Genomic DNA, 12,134 nt, shown 5'->3' with positions numbered 1-12,134 from the left:
GAATACACTAAGCGAGAGAAATGAGTCAGAAAGTAAGTATTACAACCTGGAACGCTTTATTCTTTTTGTCTCCTCAAAACTCAGTCATTTCGGCTTCAAGTAGTTGGTGTCCTTATTGGTTCCACTTATTTTTGTTTTTTTCATTAAAGACTGATGAGCCATGGCATCCTACTTATTTCACTTGTAAATATACAGGAAAAAAAATACTAGAAATGTGAAAGTTAGACCTTCATAAGTGAGTGTCACCATTAAAATACGGAGAAATAAAAGCAAAAGTCAATTTACAAAGTTAGTCGTCTGGGTGTCAATGTACTGGGGATTTAGGGTAAATGGTTTTAAGACTGGTGCTGGATGCGTGGAGTTGTGGGTAAAAGAGCATTCCTTGGTTTTAGACAATGGGGATTTGCAGCACGTGGACACTCATTCTGATATTTACTTGTCCGCTTAATTGTTTACTTTAAATCTAGTGGTTTCTAAAGTTAAATTATTCTGGTTTTGATTAATTTTCCAACTTGGCTCTCTGAAGGTATTTGGGTTGTGAAAAATACATCCCTGCTAAATGAGTATCATACATCATTGTCTGACAATTTGAACCTTGATTTTACAACAAATACACGGGTATTAGGACAGATGTATCAAAGCAAAAACTCTCTGTTCCACACGGCTAGAGGGGTCTACTACGAAGTAATTTCAATGGCTTAGCAAGCTACTTCCACATAAAGTATTCTGTGTCATGAAAGTGGTCGTCTTAACTGGCTAAATCACCATGGTAACTTGTAGTGTTCTCGTAACCTGGTCAGGAGCTGGTTATGTTCTGGTTTTTAGTTTGAAAATCATCTGGAAGCGCCAGGTTTTCACACATTGCTAAAGTGACTGAATAAAGGTTCTTTGCATTGTCACAGGAAGGTGAATGTATTAATTTGGTGATACTGAAAATGTATAATTTCTTTTATACTTTTATACTTTTTTTTATACCTATTCAGTCAAATTGATTTCACTTTGATCTGGTGAGTAAACAGTATTGCATTTTACTGTTATATTTTTCAAATTTCCTTATAGATTTTAATCACCTTTTATAATCATCATCATATAATGGCTCTGAATGGAAAGGGTAGCACTCATATGGGTCATTTTATATGCAAGAAGAGTTGCATGTCATGTGAAACTCCCCTCTTTTATGTGAGCACACACAGAGTTTGAAGCAGAAAGCTTAATAGAGAACGCTGACAACTACCGTCATGGTACCGATCATCTCCAACTGGGTTTTTAGGGTCTGTTACGCCAGCTAAGGCAACAAAAGCCTGGCTTTCTTGAATTTCCTTCATAGTATACCCCTCTGGTTTTGACAACAAAGCACCAGCTAAGTTAATTGTGACCTGTAAGCGGTTAGCCTGGGTTGGCAGAGTGCTAGACAGCGCTGCTTGCTACATAGACATGGCTTGTTGGTTGTTTTGGTCTGTGGTAGGAGCTTCTTCTTGGTTCCCAGCACTGGGTGTCAGTCTGTGATAGAACTCCCGGACTGTACACAAGGTTTCATCCATGTCCTCTGGGTATCGTGTCTGCAGTTCTTCATTGGCAACATAGTAGGTGTCAGCAAACTCGGAGAAGTAGCGACCCACCTCTGGGTGGCCAATCTCCAGGGGGGCTGAGTGAGGCTCCAGGTTCTCTGGAGAACAAAGGAAAAACATACTTCAGGTGGGACTGAGTATATGTGACATGTCCATAAGTATTTGAACAAGGACTTATGTTTTTGTAATTTTACCTCTGTAAACCACAGCTGTCAGTATTCAATAAATACTAGTGACACATTTTTACTGGCAGCCATACATGTTTGACAACTGATGTGGTATGCTTTGGATCATGAGCTGTTCTTTTCCCCTCTCCATGCTTTTCCCTTCCCATCATTCTGGTATAAATTCATCTTGGTTTCATCTGTCCAAAGAACGTCATCAACATTGTATCCATTTTTTCCCAGAACTTTGCAGCCTGCTCTAGAGGTTCTCTGGCACGGTGTAATCTGTCCTTTTAGCCCAACGATAGCCTCTACATCCTTATCGGCCTCTTCAGAGTGCAAGTGAACAGCTAACAAATGCAAGTTTAACACTTAAAATTAGCCCCAAATCCTTTATCTGCTGAATTTCTTATGCAATATTGGGGGAACTGACCTTGTCTGGCCATGAAACTGAATGTTAGTAAATGGAGTAATTACTTTTGAGCCTCTGAAAATGGGCATCTATGTACAAAAAAAAATGGGTATTTAAAATAATGCAATACTTGTTAAACCTTATAAATTGAAGCTGAAAGGGTGACACGAATCACATCTGATTGATTGATTTTAAAATCCACTGTGGCGCTGCACAGAGGACAATTACAAAATAACATGTCAAAATTGTGTAATGAAAAATTAAGTTCATCAAGATAATTTCAAATTAAATTTATTTTCACATCACAGCTTAAAGTCCTGTTCATTTCTGGAAAGTGGAATAAGCACCAGAGCAGTACAGAGAGACTGGCTAATGCTGCATTCTTAAACAAGTCTAAAGTTGGAAATTCAGCGTTCCCAGTCTGATTGTTTTTGTGGAATGCCCCTTTAACCTGGAATTCCCACTCAAAGTCAGAGCAGACCCACATACCCCAAGTTAGTAAAACTACAAACTTTCAATCTGTACTGCCACTGTTGTGTGCTTTTTACTCTGTAAATAAGCCATACGTAGAGCACTGATCAGACTCTGTCCATTAATGTGTATTACAAGTGCCAACAAAACCAAACAAACAGCTATATGCCACCTTGAAGGTGAAGGAATTTACCAAGTATATACATTATTTACACATTTTTGTTTTCAATCACACAACCTGTATACAGGGGATGTTAATAGTTACCATCACCACACTACTGTATATGATTCATACCTTGTGCTGCATAGCGGCAAGTCCCATCCTGCACGAGTACATTGTAGAAAGGCTGATTAGCCCCATTGGACAGCTGATGGACCCTCATGGTGGAGATCCACTCTGGACTCATTGTACATTTAGGGTCCCATCCATAGATCACACAGTTATACCCAGAGCTGATAAAACAGGTGGAAAAGAGCCAAAATGCTCAGGTGATCAAATATACAGGGTATGATCAGAGAGAAAGATCAGAAAGGATTTTAGGGTTTGTCATGTATGATGCATGGCGAATGACATTACAGTGTGACCTACCGCTTGTGTTTCATAATAAGGCCGACTGAATACTGGACTTCCAGGTGTTCTGGAGCACTACGCCTCTTCACCTCGGGTGTCACAGGGTGTTTCTTGTGCTGGATGTGCTCCAGCGTATGTTGCACCAAGTAACCCACCGCTCCGTGCTGGGAGGGATCCAGTGCCTGAATATGCTGCAGGATGTCAAGCACCTGGGAAAAGGATAAAAGTCAATCCACAATGTGTTTATGTCAGATATATGACCTCTGAGAATAGCTGTCCTATGCAGCTGCACATTATGTTACATATTAAACTATTGTGCAAGAGCAGTACAATGTTAATTGTTTTTTTTTATAATATTTAACACTTAATTTAGGTAGAGAATGAGGAAAACAATTCCAGTATAGTAACACTACAAAAACTACTTTCAGTAGTCTAAAAATCAAGACTTATTTTTAACACATAGTTGGCTATTCTGACCTTTTCTGGCCAGATTCCCAGGTGGAAGTAGAGGCGTGCCTGCAGCAGCAAATACTGCACATTATCTGGGTTGATTGTGAGGTAGAGGTCCAGAGAGTCTCGGAGTAGCTGGTAGGATTTTTCATTGCCCTCACTGACAAGGGGGGAAAAAAAAGAAAAAAAAAATAGAAATAAAATAGTAAAGAGAAGATGCTATTAATTTATTCATCTGACAGACATCAAATCCATTTTAATCATTTATTTTGCTTTGAGACCGTTTAATGCCATAATTATTTTGTCAGATCATAAAACAAAAAGATAAGCAGGAATTTAGAGCAACATTCTTGATTAGCCTCTTTGTTTTATCATCCACTGATCCGCCCTCCATTTATCTCTAAGCGATTGTAGCGATTGTAGAGTCAGGTGTTCAATTTCCCTTACCCTCTCTTGCCGATGTTAAGCAGGTTTCCCACCATCCTAAGCAGCACCTCTGTGGTGCTTATGGCACTGTAGTAATCTGCTGTAACCTGGTGGCCGATGAGGTACTCGCACTCCTTTGCTGTCAGCTGCTTGCCTTTTCCAAAGGCATCAATGTAGACAAAGTCATAGATATCCTCAGTCCTGCAGGAAAAAGAAATTCCATTAATGTCATAGAAATACACATTTCACATTAAACACACACTTTGCCACCAGCTTTAGCTTTGTATAATTTTATAAAACATAAATGATAATTAGCTTAGGAGTTTTAAGAATGTTAAAGGAAGTTAAAAAAATTGTTTGTCCTTATCTCTGAGTAAGGTGCAGAAATGTGTTTACACATGTTCCTATGTGTCTGTTAAAACACACTGGCATACATTTAACATACTCCAAACTCCCATTAGGAATGGTTGTTCTAACTACTGTAGCTGGATTTCATACCTCTGCTATGCAGCCATCGCCGTTTATCATTTGTGTCTATTACAGGTAACCTCAGCAAGGGAAATCAATGGCAAATGACTGTCTGTGGTAGCTTAAATCAAATGAAAGATAAAAAAAATAAATGAACATCACAAACTGTAAACTCCCACTTCCTAAAGCTGATGCTGATGAATGCTGATGGGTGTTGATTTACTGATTTATGTGTGCATAAACCCTGAAAATGGATGCTTTGATCTTGATTATTTATTCCTCTCCTCCATGCTTTCCCTTCCATAAACTTCATGCATGACAGCTTAAATTTCAGTCAGTAACTGGATCTGAATTTTTTTTTTTTTAAATGAAAGCTGTACCCTGTCGGTTTCTGGCACCAGCGCAGCAGGAAGTGATTGGGAAAGTTGACGGGTTCCAGCTGAACACCGAGCCTCTGGGCCAATGTCATGTAGAGAACGGAGAGGCTTATGGGAATGCCTGTACGACGTAGTAGCACCTGCACAATTACCAAGAAGATAAGTGAAAATATTCCACAAAGAAGAATAATTTGAAAATTATTCAAAAGCTTGACACCTTGAAGATAAAGGATTTCTGGAAAGTCTACCTGGTGGATATAAGAGTTGAGGGGGTTGTAGTAGTCACACTCATTGCCTTTGTATTGAAGCTGCTCATACAGGACAGAGTTAAGGGCACAAATGACCTGTCTCTGGAGCTCAAAGTCCTCTACAACAGAACAGTTACCTGCAATACACACAAGAAATAAAACATCAACCAAACTTTGCATTAAAGTGAAGGTTATGGATTTTGTGCAGCTGTGCCACCTTTGCCAAACATATTTGCTCATATTGACTTTTTTTAGAATGCACTAGAAATGGAAAGCCCAAGCCTTCAGGCTTTAGGCATCAACTGATGATAAATCTTTGGAGAAACATAATAAAGGGGAAAAAAGACAAGAAAAGAACGGAAAAGAAAAGAAAGCAAATGTTCTTTTCAAGTTCTGTGAGACTTAAAAGCTGACCTTGGGCAATACGCAGGCTGGGGTGAGATGGGTTCTTGATCCTCAGCATCTTCTTGACTTTCTCTGTGATTTCATCCAGCTGGGCTGATATGCTGTCAAGTGTAACATCAGCCAGTGGGTTACAATACTGATCAACTAGTACAGCACCTAAGGAGGAAAAAAAAGGAACCACAGGAATTACATAAGGAAAAGGCGGAAAGTTTAAATGCACTGTTATTTCAATATATTGTGCATAACAAATTTATTAGACCACCACCACAGTAGCCTAAACTCGTTTTTTCTAGGTTTCTGTAATGGGTAATTCACCAGTTTGCACAAGCTCGTCAATCGAAATTGTATCTTTTTATGCCAAAATAAAATGATTGAAGTGACTGTTATTTGTTTTGAAAAAAAGGTGGGAGAAAAATAGTAACTCACATTATTTTTTCTCAAGATGCCAAATGACAGGCATTTACTTGCATTCCTGAACAGAAAAATACATTTTAATGGTTGAATGTTGTCATGGATCAATGTCTGACTTCTCAGAACTCAGACGTTTGCCGGCTGAAATTTGAGTAGAAATTTTTAGTTTTAAAAAAGGTTTTTGACAGATTTCTAAAATATTTGTGTTTTTTTTGTAGTTGTTGTTGTTTTTATGACTAATAATTTGTTAAGCACAGTATAATGTTATAATTAGTAGCAAAATTAGTAGCTATAAATTATTAACACAGTAATAATAGAGATTTATAAGTCTACATAAATGTATAATAACTTTGTATTATCGGGACAGATGCCTCACCTTCTAGAGCTGACTGCTGCTCTGTGGGCTGCTCCAGGAAATTCTTCAGACTCTTCAGGATGTTTTGCTGTCTCAGGAAGTAAAGGATTTTCTTTGCATAGTACTTCAGGGTCAGGCTTTTCCTAATTTTGAGTCGAGAATGGAGAGATGGTAGATCAAAGGAGAGCGCATGCAACAAAACAAAAGCTATCATAATCACAGAGGTCTTAGAGAGGATTAACATGATCAACACCCAATTTGGCTGAATGTCCACTACATCCCAAAGGTGCTCTATCAGACTGAAATCTGGTGACTGTGAAAGCCGTTTGAGTGCTGTGAACTCACAGTCATGTTCAAAGGGATAAAAGTGTGCAAGAAAATATCAGCCACACTAATACACTACAACCACCAGCCTTACCTGCTGATACAAGACAGGATGGACCCCAGTTTCGTGTTGAGATGTTGGGTGTTCAGCATTTTCTGAAACTGCTAACTAACACCAGCCTGTATGGCACTAACAACCATGCTGCATTCAAAATCCCTTAAATTACTGTTCTTCCCCATTGTGATGTTGATGAACTGCATTAGGTCATCATTACAAGCCTAAATACATTGATTTTCTGTAATTGGCTTGTTAGACACTTGTGTTAATGAGCAACTGAACATGTGTACCTAATACAGAGGTCAGTGGGTGTGCAGCTACAGAGCAAGAATTTCAAGTACTGAGATTATAGTATAAACACAATGCTGCTCTCACCTCTTGTCAGAGTTGAGTATGAAGAGCAGCTCATCTTCACAGAAGTGCTCAGGCATTCCAAGTGACTCAATTTCTGCAAAGCTGTCTCCCAGCACCTGACCAACGCAAGGCTGCGTTACAGACCTCAAGATTAGTTTGGAACACTGAAAGCTCAGGTTTTCTTGCATAAATATGTGCGCATGAAAAACCAAACAAAGACCATTATATCTGTGTTTTCCATGCTAAATACTAGACTTGTAACCTGTACAGTTTGCATGTGTTAAGAAATATAAAAAAAATTCAGACGCATCCCACGTAATCTCTCACAAACATGCATTTAAGTTGGTAAGATCAAATGTTGCATCTTAAGTGAAATATGTATAACTGCTACTGATCCATGTGTTGCCAGTCTATCACAAGGTATTGAAGTCACACATAACACTAAAACAGATAATGAAAAAAAAACCCCAACACTGATAAAAATGATTACTCACAACTTCTGTGAAGAATCTCTTTGAGATCGATTCCACAGTCCTTCGTATTTGTATCCCAACTCTATGGCGTGTTTTGTATTCTCTGAGCCAGTCACAAGACTCATTCTGACGATAAAACCTCTGCAGTCTTGGCCATCTGTTAATAAAGGCAGTGTAATTATTTTATTACAGGAAAACAGATTAAAAATTCTGAATTATTTAACTGCCTGGTGCCTCAAGCATTAGATGTTAGTCTCTAGAACTGTTTATCATTTTGCTGAAGAGGTGTCTTTTGCTCTGCTTAAAAAAAAGAGCAAAGCTGTCAGCCAAGGCACTCAGGAGGAGGGCTTACAGTAACTAGCTTTTGCCAAGAGCTTCACTCTTCTGCAGATCAGAGGCTAACATTCAAGGTCATACAAATTCATTGTGAATGAATTCATTTGGTGTAATGGAGAATAAATCGCTACTTGCAAAAGCTGTAAACAATTATAAGCCTCATTGTTGTTGCAGGAGGTAAGCCACCGGCATGGCGTGATGATGAATTTGGTGCATCAGCACAATGTCAACGGCTGACAGCTGCCTGTGAGTTCGCAGTAAACGAACCCACCTCAGAGCAGACATTTGGAGATTAATAGCTCTAAACTACGCATAAATAACAAAAGAGTCAGATTCATTTCTATAGACAGCACAAAAAGTCACCAGAAGCCAGCATAGAGTACCACAAAAAAACAGCACCTGAGTTTATACTGGTGTCCCCAGACCTTCCCCCTTCCATGACAAACGTCGTGTAGCCGCTTGCAGCAACAGGAGACGTTACAAATGTCGACATGTTTGAGGACAGGGAAGCACAGGATGTGTTCGAGCAACTCGGTCGGCAGGTCTGTCAGTTTTTTTGTTTGGGGGTCGGGAATAGTCCCATTTAGACTTGGCTGTCCCTCTCCATCCACAGGCGTCGCCATCTTTACTGTTTACCCCGATTACCTCATTGCCTTTTCGCCGCCCCTTTATGGCGCAGGGGGCCGGGCCGAGGGTGGAGCCACGTTCACTCAAGAGGAAATAAAAAGCGGTGCCGCCTTCATGACCATCGGAAATTCTGCATATATTTTATTTATTTATTTATGTTTTATTTTTATTTTTTGCAAAACAAACTACAGGCAAGTCAAAAACATAAAAGGAAACTTTAAAAAAAAAAGTACAAGTTTTGTTTAATAGGCAAGTAGTGTCAGATGTAATTAACAGGTCTCACTTATATATTCTACAGCATTTTACCCTTTGAGAAATTATTTAAGATATTAATAATTATAATAATAACATCCATTGTCCCTCCTCTGCAAAAGTCCAAGCCACCGCCAACCAAGCATCTCTAAACTCTCGAAACTCACCCTTAGTGTATTGACTACACCATTTGGTGTAGTCATTTCTAAGGCAGCCCATGATCATTCCCATTGCAAATCTTCCCATTGTCAACTCTGCCTCCTCTAACTCTGCCTCCTGGCTATTTGTAGGTCCACTGTCTCCAAACCATCCATCATAACAGATCTTACTATCATCTTGTAGTACCATCTTCTCACATCTCCACGCTCTCTTCCACTACTACTACAACTACTACTAATAATAATAATATTCTGTGAGTGTTATGGTAGATAGTTATTGCACGTGGTACTGGTGGGTTACTGGTGTTGATTTCCAGGAACGAGATCCTGTATTTAGAACAGATGTATTTGTTCTTCAAGAATCCACTGCTCAAATGCCCAAGATGAGCTGATATTGTTTTCCTTTAATTTAAATGTTAATTACTTAATTAATTAATTTTACTGCCCAGCACTTTAAAATCAAATATATTCAGATTATGATCCCATTTCACAGACTAAAGCAGTTGCTTCTCATAACTGAGACACAACACAATTAGGTCTGCCATTTTTGTCTGAAAAATACAACAACATTTTTATTGATCACCAGAATAGTTGTGGATTTAGTCACCACAAAGTGAACCCCTTGAGCTTGTCTTAGAGTAAGAAAGCGAAGTGCATGCAAGTATTCATTTATAATGGCCTAGCCATAAATAGCATTCTCTCCCTGCCATAAAATAAAATGGCATTTTATGTCAATGCCATTATTATGTACTACTTTGTCATTACAACATTTTGGGCGGTACCCGAATGCATCATTGGATGAGATGGCTAACAAGTGGTTAGCAGCGGTTAGCTGGTGTTTCGCTTCCTTTTTAGCGTAGTTCATGTGTAACAAGTTAAGTGTTTTGACGTCTCCAGACGGAATGATTTGGGTGAGACGCATAAATGTGAACATTATCGTATTTCTTACGGGTTTATTTAAAGTTGTCGCCACTTAAGGGTTCATATTATATGTAATCTTAGTTAGCTAACTAATAGCAAGCCTAACAAGCCTACGCTGTATTTATCTGCTTGGGATGAATATATTGATAATTTTCTTTTTGGCAGTTAAAGGGAAAAATAACATAAATACGTAATTGCGGGACAACAATAGAGCAATAACATGCCAGTCAGAGTCTTAAAAACTCATGTAACTCTCGTTTGAGCATCCAGCGATAGATGAACGATAAATACTAAGTCTGGAAAGTCACATGCACAGCTGTGTTCATCTTTCAACTATGCCGGATGACTCGTCTTCTGTTTCCATCAGAGAGTTAAAAAAGTTAATCAAAATGGCTTGACCGTGCACTCAGTTTGTAGGTAAGTGTAGAAGCGACTTTGAACAATTGAATTGTTAGTTTTTTTGAACTGTTCGCCATGGCAAGTGCCTTTGCAGCAAAAATGGGATTTAACTCGCTGATGAGAAAACAAGCGAAGACCTTCAACGTCAGGATCTCCACAATGGAGTCGGACCTGGAGTTCAGCTGCGAGGTGAGACTAATCTTAAATCCATTCAGCTTGAGCCGAGACTTTTCGACATTTGTAGTGACCGTGGCCACAACGCCAGGTACTGCTAATAACGACTAGTTACTAATTGCTATGCATTGTAATGTATTTACAACTGCTTGATAAGAATCTAATGGATAGAGTAACTGAATGGGTACAGGTGTCCATTCCTTTTTAAGATAAACAATTAGCACTTTTCGACACTAGATGGCAGCAGTCAACTGTGACCCATGAACTGAACAGCTGTAGCTGATATTATGGTGATATCAACTACAGTTTATGTATAATATTATATATAAACATATAACATATAACAGATGATTATCTGTTATATATTTATCTGTGTCTTCTGCACCAATGTGATCAGGGAAATAGTTGGTGGCAAAAGTCAGTGCATTATAAGGTTTGCTGAAGTTTATCTGCTAACAGAGATTTATGCTGCTTTTTAAAATGTAATTTTGGCCTTTGTGTGGTGTTTTGGGTTTATCAAATGACTTGGGGATATGTGAGAATTGAAAGGCTTCAAAATGACTTGCAGACACCATGCCTTTTTTAATTTTTACAAGGGAGGAACCCCACTAAACTTTAGAGATAGTAATTACACATAACAGCGTCATCCGAGTTACAGGTTTCTATTTTCTGTGCTAGGATGACGATTGTATCAATTATGGGTTGAAGAAGAACCACATAATAAGTATTGGTCATATAGACAGTGTTCTTTCAGCCTTGCATAGAAGTATTGCATGGTCAAGGTTGCCATTCCTTGTGCATGGAGAGTTTTTTATCCTATTCTTTTGCGGTTCTTAGGGCATTTTTTCATGCCAGCCTTGGAAGCACTTGACAGTAGCTTGCAACCCAAGTTAACTCAGAGGCTAGAGATGAAAGCCAATCTAAATTGGATATGTGTCCCTGATATGCCTACCTCTTAGCTCTCAGCAGGATGAGGAGAACATGTATGATTCTCTGCTTGGAACCCAGTGTTGTAATAGAAATGCCAGTATGACTAGATAACAAAGATGCAGGATATTATGAATGCAAAATTCCCTCCTATTTTTTTCTGTGTTACAGGTCAAGTGGAAAGGAAAAGATCTTTTTGACTTGGTGTGCCGAACTCTTGGACTGAGAGAGACATGGTTCTTTGGTCTCCGGTATAACATCAAGGACACAGTTGCATGGCTTAAAATGGACAAAAAGGTGACTGCTGCACTTAAATTGTTTAAAAAAAACTATGTGCTATGTAAATGCTGTTAATATAGATATAGGAGTCATGACAATAAAAAAAAAAAAAGTTGTTTATTTGTTGTTGCAGGTTCTAGATCAGGAGGTGCCAAAAGAAGAACCCATCACCTTTCACTTCCTGGCCAAGTTTTACCCTGAAAATGCAGAGGAGGAGCTAGTGCAAGATATCACACAACATCTCTTCTTTCTACAAGTAACTATACGCTGTTTATGTGCATCATTTTGTACATTTAGACATTTGTTCTCTCATTGTCAATGTAAGTCAGGACATATGTAGTGCACACTGAAATATTTGATTTTACCAGATTTTTCTTCGGCCTCTGGGTTTGCTATGGAGCTTTTGCTTGTCTCTGACATTATGTTATCTCAGCAGCTCTATAAGTCAAAATTACTGCAGGATATTAGCTACACAGCATGCTTGTCTTGGAAGAACCGTGGATTTTGGATTATTACTTGGGTAATA

The 12,134-nt window shown here is 38.8% G+C and overlaps 2 protein-coding genes across 3 annotated transcripts in view; one reads left to right on the top strand and one right to left on the bottom strand.

Annotated features, from left to right (window-relative positions):
- Positions 1 to 33: 33 nt before the first annotated feature.
- Positions 34 to 8,608, bottom strand: fbxo21 (F-box protein 21). 2 transcript variants are annotated; one of them, XM_026188834.1, is made up of 12 exons: positions 8,271 to 8,608; positions 7,557 to 7,692; positions 7,084 to 7,178; positions 6,348 to 6,469; positions 5,570 to 5,716; positions 5,156 to 5,292; positions 4,911 to 5,047; positions 4,084 to 4,263; positions 3,664 to 3,796; positions 3,205 to 3,395; positions 2,911 to 3,068; positions 34 to 1,666 (listed from the first exon to the last, which is right to left on the bottom strand). In XM_026188834.1, exons 1-12 carry the CDS (start codon positions 8,492 to 8,494, stop codon positions 1,425 to 1,427), a joined length of 1,902 nt encoding a protein of 633 aa, XP_026044619.1. In that variant the 5' UTR covers positions 8,495 to 8,608; the 3' UTR covers positions 34 to 1,424. The 2 variants fall into 2 exon arrangements, with proteins under 2 accessions (XP_026044619.1, XP_026044618.1); XM_026188833.1 differs by having other exon boundaries at positions 7,084 to 7,193; positions 8,271 to 8,607.
- Positions 8,609 to 9,706: 1,098 nt separating this feature from the next.
- Positions 9,707 to 12,134, top strand: part of nf2a (NF2, moesin-ezrin-radixin like (MERLIN) tumor suppressor a) — a 31,547-nt gene continuing 29,119 nt past the window's right edge. Inside the window, exons 1-3 of the mRNA XM_026187186.1 lie at positions 9,707 to 10,417; positions 11,501 to 11,626; positions 11,742 to 11,864. Coding sequence (XP_026042971.1) covers positions 10,304 to 10,417; positions 11,501 to 11,626; positions 11,742 to 11,864 — 363 coding nt within the window. The 5' untranslated portion in view covers positions 9,707 to 10,303. The remainder of the gene's footprint in view (positions 10,418 to 11,500; positions 11,627 to 11,741; positions 11,865 to 12,134) is intronic.

The sequence above is a fragment of the Astatotilapia calliptera genome, chromosome 12 (genome assembly GCF_900246225.1).
Source record: "Astatotilapia calliptera chromosome 12, fAstCal1.2, whole genome shotgun sequence".
Taxonomy (NCBI): domain Eukaryota; kingdom Metazoa; phylum Chordata; class Actinopteri; order Cichliformes; family Cichlidae; genus Astatotilapia; species Astatotilapia calliptera.
The sequence above is the reverse complement of the archived record's forward strand: the minus strand, read 5'-3'. Positions and strand labels throughout refer to the sequence as shown.

Excerpts from the sequence above, each read along its gene's own strand:
- fbxo21 (XM_026188833.1), bottom strand. The coding sequence starts at position 8,494 with ATGGCGACGCCTGTGGATGGAGAGGGACAGCCAAGTCTAAATGGGACT. Across the intron at positions 4,264-4,910 it reads TGGTGCCAGAAACCGACAGG|GACTGAGGATATCTATGACT; the intron begins GTACAGCTTTCA and ends TTTTTCCTGCAG. Across the intron at positions 3,797-4,083 it reads CTTAACATCGGCAAGAGAGG|TGAGGGCAATGAAAAATCCT; the intron begins GTAAGGGAAATT and ends CCCCCTTGTCAG.